The sequence below is a fragment of the Erythrolamprus reginae genome, chromosome 2 (genome assembly GCF_031021105.1).
Source record: "Erythrolamprus reginae isolate rEryReg1 chromosome 2, rEryReg1.hap1, whole genome shotgun sequence".
Lineage (NCBI taxonomy): Eukaryota > Metazoa > Chordata > Lepidosauria > Squamata > Dipsadidae > Erythrolamprus > Erythrolamprus reginae.
In genome coordinates this window covers 282,673,400-282,696,395 of record NC_091951.1, presented here as the reverse complement: position 1 = coordinate 282,696,395, position 22,996 = coordinate 282,673,400, and the positions used below count along the sequence as shown (strand labels likewise).

At 37.1% G+C, this 22,996-nt stretch overlaps 1 protein-coding gene across 1 annotated transcript in view; it reads right to left on the bottom strand.

The window, feature by feature from the left end:
- The window catches only part of LRRC2 (leucine rich repeat containing 2), a 79,087-nt gene that overhangs the window by 8,405 nt on the left and 47,686 nt on the right, over nucleotides 1-22,996 (bottom strand). The window contains exons 5-6 of the mRNA XM_070736287.1: nucleotides 3,774-3,919; nucleotides 924-1,079 (exon numbers count right to left, since the gene is read on the bottom strand). Coding sequence (XP_070592388.1) covers nucleotides 924-1,079; nucleotides 3,774-3,919 — 302 coding nt within the window. The remainder of the gene's footprint in view (nucleotides 1-923; nucleotides 1,080-3,773; nucleotides 3,920-22,996) is intronic.

Genomic DNA, 22,996 nt, shown 5'->3' with positions numbered 1-22,996 from the left:
TATGTAAGATTAGGTTAACAACTCTTGAAGCCTTTTTGGTGATGTTGTTGCAGTGGGCTTTGGCACTTAGGTCATTTAATATGAGTACTCCAAGGTCTTTTACAGAGTGAGAGTTGTCTGCAAGGTCTTGTCTATTCAGCTTGTATTTGGTGTTCTGATTCTTTTCCCAATGTGTAGGACAGAGCATTTATTGATTGAGATTTGAAGTTGCTAGATATTTGACCATTCTGACACAAAGTCAAGGTCTTTTTGGAGGGTAGCAGTGTTATCTATGGTGTTGAAGAGTTTTACATAATCGGCGAAGAGCACGCAGTTGCTTGTAATATGATAGCAAAGGTCATTTATATAGAGTATGAAGAGTGTTGGTCCTAGTATGCTGCCTTGGGGTACACCGCTGTTAACATAAACAAGATTACATAGGGCACTCCCTATTTTGACCACTTGTTGCCTGTTTGATAGGAATGGAGTTGTCCAGTCATGTAGGGGTCCAGATATGCCATAGGATTTCACTTTCATAAGTTGTTTGTTGTATACAATTGAGTTGAAGGCTTTACAGAAGTCTATGTAAATTGCATCTATCGATTTGCCCTGATCAAGATGTATAGCCTATATGTTTTTGCAGTGTAGGAGTTGCAGGTTACAGGATAATTGTTTTCTGAAACTAAATTCACTTCACAAAGACACTAACTGGAGGGATCCACAAGCCATTACAGGCCATGTATTTATTCTAATATGTTTAAGATGTGTGGCATTAACTAATTAAACTACTGTATTTGCTCCTATTAATGCACTGTTGGTACATCGCAACTTTGTAGAATCATGATACATAATGTCTTTTATTTAAGATCCACCCATTTCAGAATCCAACAAATAGCAAGACAAAATGCAAAGGAAGAAAATGTGTTTGAATGTAATTGACTTACTTTAAGCCGGTGGAAGAGTCACAGATGGCTGTGGGCATCTGAACCAAATCTTCACTACTGACAACCAATAAACTGAGTTTTGGCAAGTTGACCAAGGCTTGTGGAAGGTAGGTCAGCTTGTTCTTCTGCAGAAGAAGAGTTTGTAACTTCTCTAGCCTTAGAAAATTAATAAAATGGCAAAATTAAATGTGCATTATAGAATCGTAAATGTTTATGCATATGTGTGTGTGTGTGTGTGTGTTTATAATCATATTATTTAATACCTGTAATATAACAAACTGTATATTAATAATTGATATATTTTTAACCAAGCTCACAAAGTAAGAGGAATGTGCAAAACTAACAAAATAAGTGCAGGGTGTTAAAAGTGTTATTTGTTTGATGTTCTCTTCTATCCTAGGCTAAAAGGCAGAACAGCTGTTTGATTTCACATTGGTGGGAGCAGAAAGATTGTTGATATATAATTTTTTGAAAGGCAGAAACAATGAACACCATTTTGTGGCCTCTCAATCCATTATCTCTGCAGAGTTTCCAATTTATGCATAACTTATACATAACTATTTATATGGCACATAGGAGAATATGCTACATGAAACCCAGGATGTACAAACAATAAATCACACATACTTTCACTGCCTTTTGTTTTGGACAATATTCTGTAATGAATATGAAATTAAAATGGAATGAATGGAGCAGTTAATTAAAAACTTATGAATGTCAGCTTACCTACTCATTTCTTTCTGGGTTGCAAAGGTGGGATTGTGAGAAACAAGTCAAACGTATGCTGTTTTCTTACATTTATCAAAAGAAATTTGCTTGAATTTTTTAGTTTAAAAGGATGCTTAGATGCTGCTGGGTGAGGCAGGAAAGCATGTGTATGCATAAACCCAGTACGATTGCTTTAAATCTGAAATTATTAGTTGGAGAGAACTGACTTCTGAATCCTGTGGGCATATAATGTTATCAACATTCTCCTTTGATTGATATCTGTACTTTAAACTATAAAAAACATAACTTGAGTTGTGAGTAAATTGCAGAATTCTACTGTATCTGAGTAAGCACACTTCTACCTCATTTTCGTTCAGACCTGATTGATCTTACAGCATCTGCTTTAGAAGCTCAGACAAGTTACTTCTAAGTTTGCCTTAGTTTATTGGAAACTGTTGTAAAGTTGGTATTTTCTGTTGATAAATATAGATCTACCAATTTTGTGTACTCTGTTTTTCAGGGACTCATGCTGTTCCAAACCTCAAGACAACGTTATTCTCTCTCTCTCTCCCCCTCCTTCCCTCTCTCTCTTTCTCTCTCTCTCTATCTTCCCCTGACCTTCTAGGTAAACCTCTAAGACAATGGAAAATAAGCCTAACATATCTGAGCTGAAAACTGTCACCATCTACCAATCAGCTGGATTGCTTCAACCTATTCTTTCTTTCTTTCTTTCTTCTTTCTTTTTTCTTTCTTTCTTTCCTTCTTTCTTTCCTTCTTTCTTTCTCTTTCTTCCTTCCTTCCTTTTTCCCTTTCTTTCTTTTTCTTTCTTTCCTCCCTCCCACTTTCCTTCCTTTCTTCTTTCTTTCTTTATTTGTTTGTTTGCTTGTTTATTGTTGTTTGTTTGTTTGTTTGTCTGTCTGTCTATCTATCTATCTATCTATCTATCTATCTATCTATTTATTTATTTATTTATTTATTTCCAAAGGGTCCTTGATACTCTCTGTGCTTGATGGTTTTCTTGCAAATATTTCATTATCCAAAGTAGATAGCAGCATCAGTGCAGGCAAGGATGTAGTTCGCTCTCTGTCTATATTCTAATGGCTTGCCAGATCAGTGTTGCTAGGAGTGGTCTTGGAAGTAGTTTAGTTGGTCTACTTACTGCTGGCTTGCTGTCAGTCCCTTGATTGGGGTATTGTTTACTTGATTGTTGGGTCTGATATTAATCTTGGAGTTAATCTATGCTCATCTGGCTAAGTGCTGGTGCAGAGGTATGAATGACACCAGTAATCCCTCATTTCAACCCTGAGCTGCAAATATTCTTCTTTATTGGTTATAAAATGTATTGGCTGTCCATTTAACCACAGATTAACTCTAAGCAGTTTACAATCATAAAAAATATACACGTATATGTATATGTATAAAAGCAATAATTAATTTAGGATGAGCAATGCCATAATCCAATTACAGATGGGAATGGCTGGGGCATGATGGGAGGAGATGGGATCTGTTGTTACACCTCCACTCTGGTGCTTCCCCATTTGGGCTCCAAACTAGCTCCAAACTCCAGCCTCTTACAAAAGGCTGCGCCCTGTCCTTACATTGGGTGGGGAGGACAAGATATTCCAGAGGGCTGGTGCAACCAAAGAGAAGGCCCTTCTCATGGACCCCAAAGCTCGGTTTACTTTCCACACTGTTAGGGAAATACCATCCTAATCTTTGAACATCTCTTTATACATTGGCTAAAAGTTATCTTTGTCCTTCCACATCAAACAATCCTAGCAACGTACAGCCTGGGTCGTCTGTACTGGGAAACACATTTGATTGAAAAATTGCTAGGATTTCAGTGCAGAATCTCACAGGGATATTGAGGAACAATTCTGATTGGTTTGTGATATTATCTGGGTATATTCTTGGCAATTGAGGATGGGAGAAGTGAAGATTATTGTGGATCAGTTTCAGATTGCTTTGTAAGAGGAGAAAAGGAAGCCCTGTCTTCAACAGCATTGTAAACTCAGAGCTTCGTGACTCTAGCATAAATGAGCTTGACAGTTTTCCAATCACTTACAAATGTTGACAAAATAGCCAGGCAATGCTTTATTTGCTAAAACCAACTGTCACTGCAGAAACCATATAAAAATCTACCTGTCTATGTCTTGTGGGAGATCTCTGAGACCGTTGTTACTTATATCAAGCCACTGCAGATTTGACATCCGGAGTACACATATTGGGATTGAAAAGAATTTGTTTGTTGATACGTCTACAAAGCTCACTTGTTTCAAATTGCTTAGCTGTAAAGAAACAGAATGTTATTTAATAAAGGCTTAAATGGGGAAATAGACTACAATTATAGTTGATATTTTTCTGGCTGAATGAGGTCAATTGTGGTATGCTGCATATTTGACAGAAGGCTACACACTCCGTTATTTTAAAAATGAGGCCATGTTAAGAATTAAACAATTTCAGTGTTTCTTATTTGTTGCATACAATGTTCATCTTTCCGTCACTGAAGTTCTATGTTTAATAGACTATTGCATTTTATCTGACTGAAACAACAATATTTTATATGTTGGTATTCACAGTAATTCCTACTGAATAGGATTTTGAATGACACAATTCTATGATTATGCCAATGCCATGTCTAGATTTATATCTCTTAAATGAGTATTGTTGTTGTTGTTGCTGTTGTTGTTGTTGTTAATTAGATTTCTATGCTGCCCTATTCTGGAGTATGCCTTTACCTCTCAGTAATTTCAAAATGTTCAATTACTTTAATTTTGTTTACAAAAAATAATTAAAAAAAATAAGCTGCTTTTTTTCCAGGAGCACCCACAGGCTAGGACCAAAAATGTTGAGCTAGTGATCACAGTGGCCTGGTTGAAGCATCATATCTTTTTAGGTCTGCAACATAAGGCACAGAGAGAGCTTCAATTTCACCATTATTGCAGCCAACTTGCCTTTTTTGCACATACATTGTAAATATCTTTGCTTCTTCCTCATAGTGTGTACTACCTGAAGAAAGGGCTCAGGACAAAAAAGGGTGAATATGGTATTTGATTCTTTGTAACTGTGTATAACATTGATGAACATATAAAAATATCAAAACTTGGCTACTTCAACTGCAACCTTGCCAATTTTGATCCTTGCAGATATTTTTGACAGTTAATTCATTTGGAGATAACAGGCAAGCTAAATACCTCAGACATTTTTGTCCTCCAAAATCCTGAGACCTTAGGAAGAATAGAGTAGTGTCAAGATATTCATGAACTGGGAGAGCTAATTACCATGGTACCATGGTACCTGTTACCAAGAACTGGAAACTAGTGATGGGCGAACCCAACGTTGTTCGGATTCGGCAAGTTTGGATGAACTTTACGCAAAATTCGGCCGTCGCTACGGTTCCTTTCACGTAAAAATAACAATGTTTATTTTTACGTGGAGACCTCCCTTTGAAGGAGCTGGAGAATCCCTCCCACAAAGAGATTCCGGGGGTGGAGTCTTTCACATATTGAGGGGAATGATGAACAAAAGATTAAGTAATAACTGTAAAAATCTGATAAATGTGTTTGACATGCACACACAAAAACTATTTCATTTGCAATTTCTCCAAATCCAACAAGATGAAGTTCAGGAAAGACAGTCTGATTATTCAAATACTGCTATTAGTATATTCCCGAAATTTTGAGAAACATACATTCCCAACCACCCTTGCTTGTACTTCTTGTATCTCAATTATTGTGATACTTGCCATTTCCAGTGGTGTCCATAGGGGGAATCAAATTCTGGAAGATGGCTGAACACTGTCATAATTCAAGCCCTGTCTCTTTTGTCACATGCACATAGCTTCAATTGCAATGTTATGCCTGCCCCCTTGCAGATCATTTCTGAGGACACCCCAAGAAAATTTCTTTATGGCTGAGTCATGTCTATTTTTTATTTATTTATTCTTTAAAGATTAGCTGAAAGGCAGATATAATATAAATTGTTCATAAAACTAAAGATTATATCTGGGCCCCAAATATCTATATAAATCCAAGATAGAAACCAAAAGTTAAAGGAAACTCAGTCTTTTATTTTTACAAACTTAAAATTCTATAAGGTAATTCTCCTGTAAGGGGCACCATAAAGATATTTTTTCTGGGATATTTTCTAGGATATTGACATAGTAAGACTGGTCACACTGGTTGAATAGTCATGGGGCACAATGGTTATAATGAAGTACTGTAGCTAACTCTTGCCCACTGCCAGGAGTTTGATCCTGACTGGGTCAAGGTTGACTCAGCCATCCATCATTCTAAAGTCAGTAAAATGAGGACCCACATTTCCACCGCAGTAGGCTGACTGTAAACTGCTTAGAGAGGTGATGAGGTGGTGGAGAAGTCTAAATGCTATTACTACTGCTATTGAATAGTATATTCTTGCAGTAAAAACCCAAAATTATACCTCTTCTCATAGATTGGGTGATTCCCTACCGGGATTTATAATCATTATCTTTAATCAATTAGCTTAAAAGTCATGATGGTAACAGTTAACAAATCTAAATGAGAAACCATGCACATTCCCTCATAAACATTGAGACTCTCAAAATCATAGATTTCAATAGTCCTTTAAAAGATGACAGAGAGAAATGTTATATGACTAAGAAACTGCTAACCGACTTTAGAAATAAATATTTGAAGGAAATCTCACAGCAGTAGCACCATTTTATTATTACAATAAAAATGATTTATGGCAGTACACTAAATTCTTTTGCCTGAATAACACTTTTACAAAGCATGTTTTTTTCTTTAAAAACTATATTGCTGGATTCAAAATTAATTATCCAATCCAAAACAGATATTAAAGGAAATAGTGTTTTTACTCTTACTCAAACAAAATAATCTCCATTGTCAAAAATGTATGAAACTATTTAATATATGGTTGTTAGAAGAAAGGTAAAAATACTAACCCAACGGTGTAATCTGGTTGATTTATTAGTGGCATGTAGAATCTAAAACTGTTCTTCCAAGCTTTAAAGACAGTCTGGCCATGGCTGAGGATCAGTTGAACTAACTCCAACTGGTTGGATGATTTGACATTAACCATCTAGCTTCTGACTCAAAGATGGGAATTGGCGGGGGGTGGGATGCTGACATACTGTATGTATGACTTTATCCAGGAGAATGTTTGTCTGCAATGTCACTTCTCTAGCTATTCCATCTTCTCTGCCAGTGATTTTGAAAAGAGAACCTCAGTCACAAAACCTCAACAGCTTACTTTCTCCAGGCAGAAGTAAAATGTTGTTGGTGGAGAGCACAAAAAGGCTTCAAGAGTTGTTAACCTAATCCTACATAGCTTCTGCTCTGGTAATCTCACACTACTAACCAGAGCATGCAAAACTTTTGCCAGACCAATCCTGGAATACAGCTCATCTATCTGGAAACCACACTGCATTTCTGATATAAACACTCTAGAAAATGTCCAGAGATACTTTACTAGAAGAGCCCTCCACTTCTCTACTCACAACAGTATACCCAACGCAACTAGACTTACAATCTTAGGTTTAGAAAGCTTAGAACTACGTTGCCTTAAACACGACCTAAGCATAGCCCATAAAATCATCTTCTACAGCGTCCTTCCTGTCAATGACTACGTCAGCTTCAACTATAACAACACACGAACATACAACAGATACAAACTTAAAGTAAACCGCTCTAAACTCAACTGCAAGAAGTACGACTTTAGTAACCGAGTAGTTAATGCATGGAACTAAATACCTTACTTTGCAATATCATCACCTAACCCCCAAAACGTTTCCCTTAGACTATCCACTGTTGACCTCTCCCGATTCCTAAGAGGTCAGTAAGAGGCTTGCATAAGTGCACCAGCATGCCTTCCGTTCCTTGTCCTAATGTTTTTCTCTTACTGGTATCATGTATAAAACATTGTTATATCTTTGTATACCACCAATATGTATATGACAAAACAAACAAACAAACAAATACATACATACATACATGCATAAATACATAAATAAATAAATATTGGGAATCAGGATTGCTCCCCAATACTGTAACAGTGACATATCAATTGTATAAAAGCCCTTTAAATTCAATTCAATGGAGCATAAGTGATTATAGAATTGCAGCCACAGAGGACATTAATTGAAAGTAACCCTCAAAGTACATGCAGTGTTGGGCCCATGTTTAGTCAAAATACACTTTTTGATATATAAACTTGATTTTAAAAAGTTTGAGTATAATACTAAAAACTTACAAGAGAAGAGAAAGAAAAAATAAAAAATGCAAGGGGAAAAAAGGAGAAAATGAGAATATAACAGAGAGAAAAGAAATATATAAAAAAGTAACTTCCAAAATTCATCACAGATATAAACCACCCCTACAGTATAAGGATACAAACAAATTTCTCTGCATCTTATCTACAGACAAATCCATAGTACAACAACTTTTCAGTCCAAACAGCAACAAGAAAACACCTCCTGGGCAAGGAACCAGAAAGCAATCAGAGTACAGCTGGCCCATGAGTGTGACTCTAGGCACGCGGCCAAGGCAAAATAAAGAGGGGCTGGTAGGGGCTGGGCAGGGTAAGGTGGGGCAAGGCCATCTAATGATGCAATCAGCCAGTTCACGGAATTGCGCAGAAAATTAACAACCAGCTTTTCCAAACAAGTCTGAACTGGTGTTGCCAGCTTTATAATAATATATCTTATATTGACCTTGATGAAATAAATCAACTTTATATTTTATATTTTTATGAAATAAATCAAGTTTTATTTTTAATGGCATCAATCTGTAGTTAATTCAAATATTGTTGTACAATTGATTTCTCTTCAATTCTTCTTTGCAAATTTCTTCAAAGCTTTATTGAGCCGTTTTCATAAATCCAAAAAGAAAATAAATAATCTAGGTCTCTGTTTTGGAACACCATTCAGGTTCTTTTTGTGAATTCACTAAAGCATCCAGTCATTCTCTGTTTTGTCATTTGTAAATCAACTTTTGATACAGGTCTGTCTTCTCATAAAAATGTGTTTAATTTTTGTCATTTCTTCAATAATCTTTTGGATATATTCTATCCATAGATGTAGACATCATTACTAATCCTGATGATATTATGGCTAATAATTTCTGGCTGCATTCTTCGAAAATCTCCTTTACTATTTCTAGCGTTATAGCAATTTTCATCATTTGTAAATGTAAATAAAAGCATCTAATTTTTTTCACCTCTGATTAGCAACTTTAATGCCCTCTAGTTTCTAAAATAATAAAATTGCATTGCAATAATAAATAATAATAAAATAATTTTATTAATAATAAAAATGCCTTGCAATAATAAATAATAATCTGTTTCCTACAAGAAATTTATAAAGGATATAATTTTATAATATGTTGTAAGCCACCTGGAGTCCTCGGAGAGGGGCAGCATATAAATCCAATAAATAAATAAAATTTATAATTAATTCCATAGTGATATAGTAAAAAATAAACCAATATTTAAAATTTAATCAATATTTAAAATTTATCTGGAACCTCCATCCATTTATAACTTTCTTAGATCAAAAGTCCTCTTGCTTATAATTTTTCTTTTTCTCAAATTGAAGATAAACTCACCTGATAAAAACTGTTCAAAGTTGCTTGTCGAAAGGTTTTTAATAAGTTTAAGATAATTAAGTTTAAGATAATTAATAGGCAATTTCCAAAAGTGATTAGAAAGTAGTTTGCAAACTTAGTGTTCTTTAAAAGTCTCTGCCACAGTTGTGAGCAACATGTATTGTCCCCAGAGTCCAGCAGAGTCTGACAAGTTCTGGAGAGCCAATATCGGAAATTTTGAGTAGTTCAGAGAACCGGTAGAGGAAATTTTGAGTAGTTCAAAGAACTGGCAAATATTATCTCTGGCTGGCCCCAAAGAGAGTGGGAATGGAGATTTTGCCATGCCCACCAAGCCACACCATGCCCACCAAGCGATGCCCACAGAACCAGTAATATAAAAAATTGGATTTCACCACTGGTTCAAACTTATTTTTTTTTTAAAGCAACAACACTATCCTACCATGTCCTCGTGAGTACCAACCATACATAGAACATGTGGACAATCACCTATCTTCTATTTATACTGGGACGTTTTAAGAAACAGATCTATGTACCATTCCCTGGTCTTTGTCCTAGACATTGGCTCCATTTTTGCTGTCTTTACTTTGCCATGCCTCCACAAAAGTCTTTTTTAGCCAAATAATCTGATTGAAACCAATGACATTAAGATTAAATTTAATTCCAATCTGTTAAATAATATGCCTAGATTTTCACAATAAAGTTGCAGCCTGTGCTCATTAACAAGATTCAATATAGTAGGTTTTGTTTTGAAGTAAACATGTGTAGGCTTCTATTAAACGTATTTCATAATGCTGAAATAGATGGTCCCGTTATAGGTTAATACATTAATATTTCATAATGCTAAGACATAAAGAAGTTATCATTGCTTACTTGAATACATTAATTAAATGTTGAATTCTCCCCCACGGAGACCAATGGGACATAAAAGGCACTAAGTAGTTTCTTTTATCCTGGATAACATTCATTATAGTAAAATCAATCGAATTTACTCTCAGGAAACAGATTAAGGATCAGAATGTTAATATCTCCAGTTCTTTGTTGACTGGCATAAAATAATGCTTTGTTTTTAAGGTAATTATTTTTCTTGAGAGCAAACATCGCCTTAGAGCCAATATATCAAATAATCTTTTTTTCTAAACCAGATTTAACAAAAGCAAATTAAACTGAGCATGTCTCCCCGTGATTTCATGGAATTTTCCATCTAGATTTTGGAGGAGCAATTTGTAACTGTTAAGTTTCTCATCCTTAGCAATTTTATGATGTATGGACTTCAACTCCCAGAATTCTCTAGCCAGTGTGGTGGCTAGAGTATTATGGGAGTGGAAGTCAACACATCTTTAAAGTTGCCAAAGTTGCCAAACACTGCATAAGTACTTTGGAATGGGGTTGGGGGGGGGTTGGGGGTGCTTTTAAGCTCTTATTTTAGCCATTAACTGTGAGATTTTTCCAGTGAGCTCTTATCCCAATGCTAACCATATCTGAGATTTGGCTTTCCTGAGAGCCAATGTCAATTAGTTGCTGCTATGGCTATGACAAAAGTAGAAAATTATTTTGTTTAAATAATTCATTAACAACAATGCACTATATTTATTAGAATTATATTTGAAAAAAACAATGTACTTTATGCATGTTACCTTATTCTGTCCAACCAATCTTCTCATTCCTATAATGAGGTTTTTTACTAGATAAAAAGAAGTTGTCAGTAGTAATACAGTGATACCTCTACTTATGAACTTAATTCATTCTGTGACCAGGTTCTTAAGTAGAAATATAAGAAGAAGCAATTTTTCCCATAGGAATCAATTTAAAAGCAAATAATGCATGCAATTGGGGAAACTACAGGTATGTGCGTGTGTGGAGGCTCTATTTCCTCCCAGGAGATCCCTAGAGAGGCCCCATGGAGGCTTCTCCATGCCTTTCCTGGCCCTGTTTCCTCCCAGGAGGTTCCTAGTGAGGCCCCGTGGAGGCTTCTCCCTGCCTTTTCCAGCCGTTTCCTCCCAGGAGATTCCTAGAGAGGCCCCACAGAGGCTTCTCCCTGCCTTTTCCGGTTACGGTTTCAGAGGCTCAGATTTGTAAATGGAAAATGGTTCTTGAAAAGAGGCAAAAAAATCTTGAACACCCAGTTATTATCTAGAAAAGTTCGTAAGTAGAGGCGTTTGTAGGTAGAGGTACCACTGTAGTGCATTTTAGTCTCTTTCAAAGCATATGAATCCCAATGGGCCTTGAAGGCCTGAAAAACAGCTGGCCAGAAAATGCATGCATGCCGGACCTGAGCTCACCATGATGGTGAATCTTTGCCACGTGTGCCATAAGTCGCACACAGAGCCATATCAGTGGCCATGTGAGCTCAGGTCCAGTGTGCATGCGTGATCTGGCCAGATCTGGCCAGGTGATTTTAGGGCCTCCTGGGCCCACTGAGAGTTGGGAAACAAGCTGTTTCCGGCCTCTGGAAGGGGTGGAGAAGGCCGTTTTCTCCCAGGCTCCTAAAAAGGCTCTGAAGCCTGGGGAGAGCAAAAAAACAAATGGAACTTCCAGTCCAACCGGAAATCGGCAAACAGCCTCTGGTGGACCTCTAGGGGGGAGAGGCCATTTTTGTGTTCCCCAGCTTCCTAGAAAAGCTCTGGAGTTTGGGGAGAGCAAAAAAATAGACCTTCCGGTTTAACAGGAAGTTGGTAAATGGGCCATTTTCTGCCTCCCGAGGGACTCCAGGCTGAGTGGGACGGCCATTTTTGCCCTTCCCAGGCTCCTAGAAAGGCTCTGAAGCCTGGGTAGAGGAAAAAATTAGTGTGCCATCTCATGCCAGGGGGGCGCATGGAATTATGGGTGTGGGCACAGGTGTGCACAACCCCCCCCTGCCTCCTGCTCTTTTATCATGCAAACCAAAAATTTTCACCATCACTGGTATACACTGAATCCACACATAAGTAATTTGCTACAGAATAACAGAGTTGGAAGGGTCCTAAGGAGGTCTTCCAGTCCAAGCAAGAAACCCTATACCATTTCAGAAAAATGAGCATGCAATCTATTCATAACACATCCCCTCCAGTGTTGGAGCACTTACAAATTCTGGAGGCAAGTTGTTCCCCTGATTAATTGTTCTAAAAGAAAATTTCTGCTTAGTTCTGGGTTGCTTCTCTCCTTGATTAGTTTTCATCCATTGCTTCTTGTCTTATCTTCAGATGCTTTAGAGCAGTGTTTCCCAACCTTGGCAACTTGAAGATATTTGGACTTCAAATTCCCAGAATTCCCCAGCCAGCAAATGCTGGCTGGGGAATTCTGGGAGTCGAAGTCCAGATATCTTCAAGTTGCCAAGGTTGGGAAACACTTTTTTAGAGAATGGGCTGTGGTAACTGGAACACTGCTATCATGTAACCCTTAGTCATTCTTTTCATTAAACTAGATATACCCAACTCTTGCAACTGTTCATGTTTTAGACTCCAGTCCCCTAATCAACTTAGTTGCTCTTCTCTGAACTATTTCTAGAGATCCAGAGAATGAATATACAGTACTGTGTGCACCAATGCTATCCAAGTATTCTGTACAACAGTTTAATGACCATCACAAATTCTTTTGTTGCTATTACACTATTTTGATGTCTACCTGTATCTCTGCAGGTCATATAGCATCTTTTTCAAGCAATTAAATTTCTAGGAATAGTTCACATATCAAATGAAAATATTCAAATATTGCTATATGTATGGATTCTTTTTGGTATTTTCATTTCTTCAGAACAACTCCCCCTCCATACCATATCCAGTAGCTGCTAAGTTGTAGAAAGTTGAATTACTTCAAAAATTCTGGATAATAAACTTTCTGGCCAATCATTGATGAAGCACCTCTATTTCTCTAGCTAATTGGTTCCACTGCCAATTATTCTTATCACAAGAAAAAGCTCTCTAACATATAACTTGATATTGAATGATATTCCCCTGACATTCTGATTAACAAGCTAGCCAAGTAATATGCTGAATGGCATGACAATTATATGGAACTGTACCTGGCAAAAAAAAAGAAACCCATTCACTCCAAAAGTGCTCATTATATGATTTCAGGTAAACTGAATGAAGTATCTAGTAACAATCCACAAAGTTTGCAGGACTTTTCAAGATTTGTTTTAAATTATTATGGAAAATGATGGGGTGAGAGAGAGAGCATTCTTATCAAATTTACACAAGATAAAAATTGGGTTGGTTGTACAACTCAGAAACAATATTCAGGATGTTTATATTAAAGGAAGAAGGTGAAAATATACCTTGTCATTTAGAAAAATGTAATTAAATATCCAGATAAAGGAGTGGGGATAGTGTTTCAAATCATAGGAAAATAATAGTTGCACAGTCTTCTTCATTGATCAAACTTCACCTTGAATACTATATACTTTAAAGTTTTGGTCAAACCAGTAGGTAAGCAAAGGAAGAGACTGAAAATAAGAAGAGAAGCCTGGGTGAACTTGATATACATTGCTTTTAGAAAAGATGACTGAAGGGAGAGATAAATTTGACGTTTTGTTGTGCAGACAATTCTGACTTTTTCTACTTCGATGGACAACACTTCACCAGAAGTATCTGTCAGTAACTGTTTTGATTTCTTGTAATATCATGTTGTGATGTTAATGATAGCACTCAACCAAATTGCTCTTTTGCTGCCTTCTTTTTTGTGGTTGTCGGCTTTTCCAAATATCAGTCTACAGTACTTGAAAAACTCTTCCTTCCATGTTATATGTCCAAAATTTTAGCTTCCCCATTACTGCTTTTATGGAGTTGTCTAGCTGCACTAGTACTGACTGATTTGTTCTCTGGGCTGTCTAATTCTCAACCATTTGCACTTCAAATGCATTGATTTTTCTTCATTCCACCTTTCTGATGGTCAACCATATGTTACCTCTGACAAGCTGTAGCTTCCACTTACATACATTTGTTGGAAGGAGTACAACAGCAGTATGCAAATTTCAGAAAGGATGTCCCATAAAAAAAAGGCTGACTCAGAATACCAAATTCAGAATAAATTATAAAAAGGTAAATTCTTGCCAAATGTTAAGAAAACTAACCCTTTCTAAATATATTCAACAAAGGTTAGATAGCTAGTAATCAGGAATTAGATTTCTACATTTCTATCCTGAACAGGATGTGGCACTTAATGGAATACCACAAGTTTCTTGTCAAAACATTTGATCAAAAGGAAATATACATCAGAGTCCGTCAACACAAATAATCATTCCATCAAAAAGATTACAGTGAACTGTTTATCCATTTTCTCCTTAAGAAGATATTTGTCCACCTATTTCCAGAAAGACTTGTTCAAAAATCACAGAGTTTAAAAACTTTGCTTGGTTTTGCTAAGACAACTGCTGGACAGCAAAAATATTTAAAATTAATCTTAACAATATTTCACAACTAACAAAGGACTCACAAAAATGCTAAAAAGCAAAATGGAAACATAGCAGATGAGCAATTGATTCACTTGTTGCATTTTAAGTTTGCTCGTTTGAAGAAACGTAGGCAAAGGTCATGGCATTCCTGTTTCATTTTATGCCTCTACTCACGGGCTTCCTTAAACTTTCTACTCCCTTGGAAATAGATCTGAATAAGAAATATGAATGGGTGGACTAATAGGAAACAAGAAATTGGATATTTTGTTTGAGGCTATATTTAAGAAATGAGAGCTAGTTTGGTGTAGTAGTTAAGGCAACAGGGTAGAAACTGGGAAACAATTAATTTTAGTCCTGCCTTAGTTCAGCTTGGTGATTTTGAGTCAGTCACTCTTCTCTTGGCCCCAAAAAAGAGACAATGGCAAACCACTTCCATAAAACATGCCAAAAAACCCTGTCAATTTGCAGGAGTTAAAACTTATTTGAAGGAAAACATACATACGGTATTTAAGAAATAGCAGTTCCTTTCCATTCTATACTGAAACTAGATGTCAGGTCCAATGTATTGTGTGAAGTCAGAGGTTTTGGCCTGACACAGTTAGCAATGATAAGGAAACAGGAAGCCAGTAATTCCTGCACCGGATTGGTCCACATGATTGCGTTTGTGGGTGTGGGGATGTGAAATGAACTTTAACTTGGATGGGAACTGAAGGGAAATTCAGTGTTGGAATGAACAAGCCATGAATCCAAAATTGCCATGTTAATAAATCAAACCTTGTGTGAGAATACAGGAGTGGAATGTGATTTATTTCTCAAATGCTATTTGGTTCGCTGACAAAAAATTCCAACACTGAATTTCCCTTTAGTTCCCATCCAGGTTAAAGTTCATTTCACATCCCCACACCCACAAATGCAATCATGTGGACCAATCCGGTGCAGGGATCACTGACTTTCTTCATTTATTCAGTTGACCTCGGACCCTGCGTAAAGGAATGTGTGTTGGTATCAATCTCTCTCACACACACACCTCCCATTTCCTTATCACTGCTAACTGTGTCAGGCCAGAACCTCTGACTTCACACAATACTTTGGGCCTGACACTAGATCAGGCGGGGTTGCAACTTACCTCCGCTACTAGTGCTGATGCGCATGCAGCTCCAGGTGACCAGTGGGCATGCACACGCTTGCATTGGAGTGAGAATTGGCTTCTGTGCATGCACAGGAAGGAAATCTTGCAACAAGACATGTGAGGTTTCAGCTATTTTTTGCTTCCACACATGCACGGAAGCAAAAAATTGCAAAAAATCGCCAAAATCTCATTCACCTACATGTCCTCTCATGAAATTTTGTTCCTGCGCATGTGCAGAAGCCAAATTTTCCTCTGACGCCTTGCACCCACCCATCGGTCACCCAGAGCTGCATCCGCAGCTCCATTTTCATATGTATGTATGTATTTCGATTTGTATGCCACCCCGAGTCTACAGAGAGGGGCAGCATACAAATCTAATTAATAAATAATAAATAAAATAAATTTTCGCTACCAGGATGCCATTTCCCACACCCACACACACACACCATCCAAGTAGGAACCCAATACTGAACTAGATGCAGAGGTGGGTTTCTCCCGGTTCAGACTGGTTCACTTGAACTAGTAGCAACCCACTGGTGATGTCATGACGATGTCACAGAACCAGTTCGGTCAGTGCCAGTCCCTCAAAAAAATATTTATTTTTTTAGAATTTTTTAAATTTATTTTTCTTCTGAGCATGCACAGAAGCTGAGTTTCCGGCACTGCGTGTGTGTTGCCATCTTGTTTTCACCTTTTTTTTCCCGGCACTCCAAAGCACGTGTGCCTATGCAGCATGGAAGGAAGCAAACCGGCAGCAAGGTAAGTTAGAACCCACCCCTGGCTTGATGGATTTGTTAGTTAATCCCTTTGCTCATGGACCCAGAGGAAACTATGGTAGTTATATAATGCATTTAAAGGAAGTCCTATATATTTTATTCCTTTTAGAAAATAAGTAGATTTCTGCAACTCTTCATCGTTTCCTTGTTAGCAGCATTTACCTCCCTTTCTTTCAAGTACTTTCCCTTCCAACTTTAAATCAGCTTTAAAGTAGAATCTGTGCCAGTTAAACTTCCCAGACACCTTTACTTCTGCCCTGATTTTCATTAACAATTGTCATCTTTGTTTGATAAACAACCAATATTTCTCTTGATCTTCATCATTTAATTTTAAAATGCTGCCTGTGCACATTTCAAAGATCCCACTGCTTCCCGGCTCCCTTTCCTAAGTGGCAAGAATTGTGTGATTAATGGATGTGTTTTTCGGTTGTACTTTATTTATTTGTGTCATTGAAAAGGATTGGCTGATAAGGTCGCTTGATTGCGGTTTCAGCAGGAAATTCTCATTTCATAGCATATCAGAAATAAAAAGCTCTATGATAATTTCAATTGTTGATTCGCTTTTCTAAAATGTTACCATTAAATACATTGGGTTGGATAATAGTATAAGCCGACAAAATTGAATGGTGCATTGACTTCAGTGGGTCAGAATTTTAAGCGTGACAAGTGTTTGAATTCAAGCCATTAGATGAGTTAACGTCTGATGAGTTAAATCCTAAAGGAGACACGAATGCATGAAGAAAAACCTGGCTGCTGTCCTCAGTATCATTTGCCTTCCCACTCTATTTATTATACCTCTACTTCTTTAAGTTGTGCATTTCTTGGCTCTCTGCTGGAATGCACAGTTTTTCTGGAAGGCATTACTTTTCTGAAAACCACAGGATGCAGAAGTAAAACAAAGACTCTGCACAACAATGTGGAATGCCACTTATTGTCTAGCAATGCCAATTCTTATACCCAAAATTGTTTTATATCACAGGTTAGAAACATAGAAGACTGACGGCAGAAAAAGACCTCCTGGTCCATCTAGTCTGCCCTTATACTATTTCCTGTATTTTATCTTACAATGGATATATGTTTATCCCAGGCATGTTTAAATTCAGTTACTGTGGATTTACCAACCACGTCTGCTGGAAGTTTGTTCCAGGGATCTACTACTCTTTCAGTAAAATAATATTTTCTCATGTTGCCTTTGATCTTTCCCCCAACTAACTTCAGATTGTGTCCCCTTGTTCTTGTGTTCACTTTACTATTAAAAACACTTCCCTCCTGAACCTTATTTAACCCTTTAACATATTTAAATGTTTCGATCATGTCCCCCCTTTTCCTTCTGTCCTCCAGACTATACAGATTGAGTTCATTAAGTCTTTCCTGATACGTTTTATGCTTAAGACCTTCCACCATTCTTGTAGCCAATCTTTGGACCCGTTCAATTTTGTCAATATTTTTTTGTAGGTGAGGCCTCCAGAACTGAACACAGTATTCCGAATGTGGTCTCACCAGCGCTCTATATAAGGGGATCACAATCTCCCTCTTCCTGCTTGTTATACCTCTAGCTATGCAGCCAAGCATCCTACTTGCTTTTCCTACCGCCCGACCACACTGCTCACCCATTTTGAGACTGTCAGAAATCACTACCCCAAAATCCTTCTCTTCTGAAGTTTTTGCTAACACAAAACTGCCAATGCAATACTCAGATTGAGGATTCCTTTTCCCCAAGTGCAATATTTTACAGGTTGTTATTGTTCAGCAAAAGGCAATTTAATGATGGGCATTTCCATCCCACAATCATCCTGTTTCTCAACACTTTAAAATTCAGCTTAAATTGACATGTGCTTTATTTTCATTTTATCATCATCTTTAAGGATAAATGAAGTTTATCTATTCATCACAAAATCTTACATACTGCCACTACCACAGATTCTAGACAGTACACTAGTTTTACAAAAATAGGCAAATCAAAGTAGCTATAACAATTTACCACGTTATTTTAACCAGCCACCCGTCTGCGCATTTAGAATTTTTCAGCACCAAATGCTACTCTTTTATTCTTCCCTTCTGCCTTCAAATTGCTATATCTCATTTCTTAGCTTCCATCAACTGTGCACTAATGAAGCTTTCTTAGACCTCACCCCCACAAAAATAACATTTAACAAATCAATAGCACTTTCAAACAGGCACACAGTTATTGTTGCTGTTTTCACTGCCCTTTCTTTCTCAAACAGGTACATGAGGATCAGCAGCAACCCCCCCCCCCAAAAAAAAATAAATCAATATGGAAATGAATGCATTGAAAAGTTCTTCAGTTGCCATGGTGCCATACTGTTCATTACATTCCAAACATTATTGTGGAATGACATGTATGTGATTGTGGCAAGCTGAGATTTATTTATTTATTTTCATTCAGATACTTTTTCTAAATATGTCCGTGGGAACATAGTGCCCCAGGGTGTGGGATTGCCAAGGAGGAGCTGAAAGATGATAAGTTTGAAAATAACAATACATTGTTATATGAGCCGAGGTGGCGCAGCAGGTAGAGTGGTGTACTGCAGGCCACTGAAGCTGACTGTAGATCTGAAGGTCAGCGGTTCAAATCTCATCACTGGCTCAAGGTTGACTCAGCCTTCCATCCTTCCGAGGTGGGTAAAATGAGGACCCGGATTGTGGGGGCCATAGCCTAGCTCTGTTAAAAAGTGCTATTGCTAACATGTTGTAAGCCGCCCTGAGTCTAAGGAGAAGGGCGGCATAAAAATTGAATGAATGAATGAATGAACGAATGAATGAACGAACGAACGAACGAACGAACGAACGAACGAACGAACAAACAAACAAACAAACAAACAAACAAACAATAGAATCCTGGAAGCTCAATGAGGAACTAAGTTTGTTCTTAGCGTAGAGAGAAAATTCTACCATAATGATTGACTGAGCTAAAGATCCAGGAAGCAAGATTCCCTCCAATAGGAAATAGATCTCCATGGATTGCGCAACCAAAGGGGGAGTTAAAGAAACCTGGTCCTTCTCAGTTCAGATAGGATAATAATGTTGGTGTATAAAGAATTTATGAACTCGAATAGCCTTGGCAACAAACCAGCCAATGGGAACTACTTTTTGAGTGAGACAAAGGATTTACTGTGAGAGTCACGTGGGCAGTTTTTAGTCTGGATGTGGCTTAACTCTTCTGTGTTCTGATTTTGTTTCCTCTCTCTACCACATTGCAAGAGCTGCATTGGTATTGTTTGCTTGCATCATGGGGTTTTTATCATTTTTGTAGATAAAGATTTTCTACAATATGAATCCTGCTCAGTTCTTTGAATGTGTGCTGGGGGAATCAACAATTACTAAAGTAATATTGGTTTTTCTCATTTGGAAAAAAAAATGATGTGAAGGAAATAAAAATGGCAATTGGGATAAGACCCCGTTGGCATTCTGAGAAGTGCTGGCCTGTTGATGTTTTCCTCTCGGCCAGGGGGTTCCAACTTGGCAACTTTAAGACTTGTGGACTTTTACTTCCAGAATTCCTCAGCAAAGCTGAAAGGTTGGAGACCCCGGCTCTCGGTAGATTAGCATGAGTGTACTGAAGACTGTCATGAATTTCCCCTTGTAGTGTCTGCATAAGAGGTGGGATTCAGCAGGTTCTGACCGGTTTTGGAGAACCAGTAGCAGAAATTTTGATTAGTTTGGAGAACCAGTAAATACCATCTCTGACTGGCCCTGCCTCCATCTATTCTCTGCCTCCCAAGTCCCAGCTGATTGGGAGGAAATGGGGATTTTGCAGTAACCTTCCCCTAGAATGGGGAGGGAATGGAGATATTACAGTATCCTGCTATGCCCACCAGGCCATGCCGTGCCCACCAAGCTACACCCACAGAACTGGTACGAAAAAAAATTGAATCTCACCACTGCTCTGCCTCCTTTCAGTTCAATGACTCTACCATGACTATGATGATAGGGTTCAGTATTACCAAGGGAGATATGATAACAGTGTTCCAATATCTCAGGGGTTGCCACAAAGAAGGAGTCAACCTATTCTCCAAAGCATCTGAGGGTAGAACAAGAAGCAATGGATGGAAACTAAATAAATAGAGAAATTACTTAGAACTAAGGAAAATTTCCCTGACATTTAGAACAATTAATCAGTGAAACAAGTTGTGAATGCTCCAACACTGGAAGTTTTTAAGAAGATGTTGCATAACCCTCTGTCTGAAGTAGTGTAAGGTTTCCTGCCTAAGCAGGGGGTTAGACTAGAAGACCTCCAAGGTCCCTTCCAACTTTGGTGTTGTTAAATTAATTTCCTCTTTCTTTCATATAATGAAACAGTATTATTTTGAAGGTCTTGTGCCTGGTATAAGAAAAACAATAATGGAAAGCCCTGGATGTGTGAAATAGGAAATGACTACTTAAGAAACAATCACTAATAGCATCATGCTCTATAAAACAGAAAGCGTTAGTGGTAGAAAGAACAAAAGGAATGCTTGGCATAAAACGTTCAGGGTCCCTCAAAACCCTTTTTTTATACAGTTCTTGTTGCTCTTACTCTTGCTGCAGCTGCATTTGCAATTCTGTAAAACAGATTAGAAACAAGAAGGAAAGAAGATACCAGAAAATACTGGAAGTATTAAGGACTATGATAAAAGCTGCTCATGCAACTACTGTATAGTATATGGATGGAAGGATAAAAGTAAATGGACACTAAAACGATGAAATGATTATATATTTGAACAAGTACAAATGGAAATAACTCATATTATCTCACTGAATTGTTCATGGGATGAAAAAGCTGAAAGGATAAGAAAAAAATGGAAACTTTATTTTGCATGGGTGGAAAGGGATAAGGCCAATGAAGACATAAAGAAGAAATTGTCTAGAACTCTGACCTGACTATGAATAAGGAAGAACTGAGTGAAGGGAGGGGGAGGGTTAGGGGTAAAAAGTATGAAAATTAAAATAAGTATTTTTTTAAAAAAAGAAGAAAAGTATTTTTAAATACTTAAATATTTAATACTTAAATATTTAATATTTACTTTAAATAAGTATTTTTTTAAAAAAAAGGAAAGTATTTTTTTAAATACTTTAATATTTAATAATTAAATATTTAATATTTAAATACTTTAAATAAGTTTTTTTAAAAAAAAAAAATACTGGAACACAATGGAAGGAAAGTTGAAAGAGTGAAGATTTTAAAGAAAGGTTGAAAATAATGTAAGGGGAACTAAATATGGTCTCCAGGATAAGAGATTACATTCAACAAATTTCAGCCTTGAAAGCTGTTCAAGGAGATGGGAAACCAAGCCAATAACAGAGCTACTCCTTGCTATTCTCTATAATTTTGGTAGGACCTAACTTCATGGGATGCTCCATATCAGGACCAGCTTTCAGATTGTGCAGCATACCAGGACCAGCTTTCAGATTAAACTGACAACATCCATTTTAAATCAAAGATGAGAAAGTGGTAGGCTGCAGGGTATCAGATAGCAAACGTTACTAGCTGGTATCAGATGGTATTGGATATCATCCAGGAAGATACATCTAAGGCTTCAAAACAAGAGTGCATGTTCAGAATTATTTGATTCAAAATTACTTACATTTTGCTGTGTATCCATTTTTTCCTTTGTAATTAAAACCACATGAGAAATCTAGTTTTTTAAAAAAAAAAAAAAGAAGAAGAAGGGCAAACTATGTAAATAAGACTAAATTCATCCCATCCCAGCCTTGTCCTGAATTCTTTTAAATGCATGTTTCCCTTTAATTGCTATTTAAAAAAAAAAAACATTCCCATTTGTAGCTTGCAGAATCAACTAATATGGAAATGTTGCCTCAGAGGAAAAGACTCTGAAATTACTAATCAACAATAATTCGATGTAACCAGAAACCCCAGCGACGGAAGCTGTTATTTTTCACAAAAAAAATAAAAAATCTTTTTTGAAGCATAAGGTAAATCAATCATTGCTTCCTAGAGGACAAGCAGAATGTTCTCACTGAAGTCATTTTATTTGCAAACATTTGAATTAATACAATCCACCAACAACCCACTCACTGCAAAGGGCATGATAAAACTCTTCTTGGCAAGATCCTTTTATTTTATTGGGGGGGGGAGACAATGACTGTTCATTTCAGGGTTGAAAATATTGAGAATGCTTTAAAAGATAATATCAGCAGAATAGACCTCTGGAAGGGGATAGGAATGTCAGATGAGAAATAAATGTCAAGGGAAAGATGGGAGGTAAATGTTAAAGCATAACTAAAAAAAACCCGTGATCTTTAGCAATGTGCTACTATAGCAGCAACATTTCAGTGGGTGATACTTTGAAGATGCTATCAGCTGGGCTGATGGATGATGGTGTAGCAAAATGGCAATTGCTTAGAAGTAGAATTATTGAATCATATTTCCACAGTAACCTATATTTTTATGCTTTGTCAAAACAGCATTACGCTTTTTCAAAATCATTTATGATCATAATTATGAACTTTTTATATCTGTATAGATG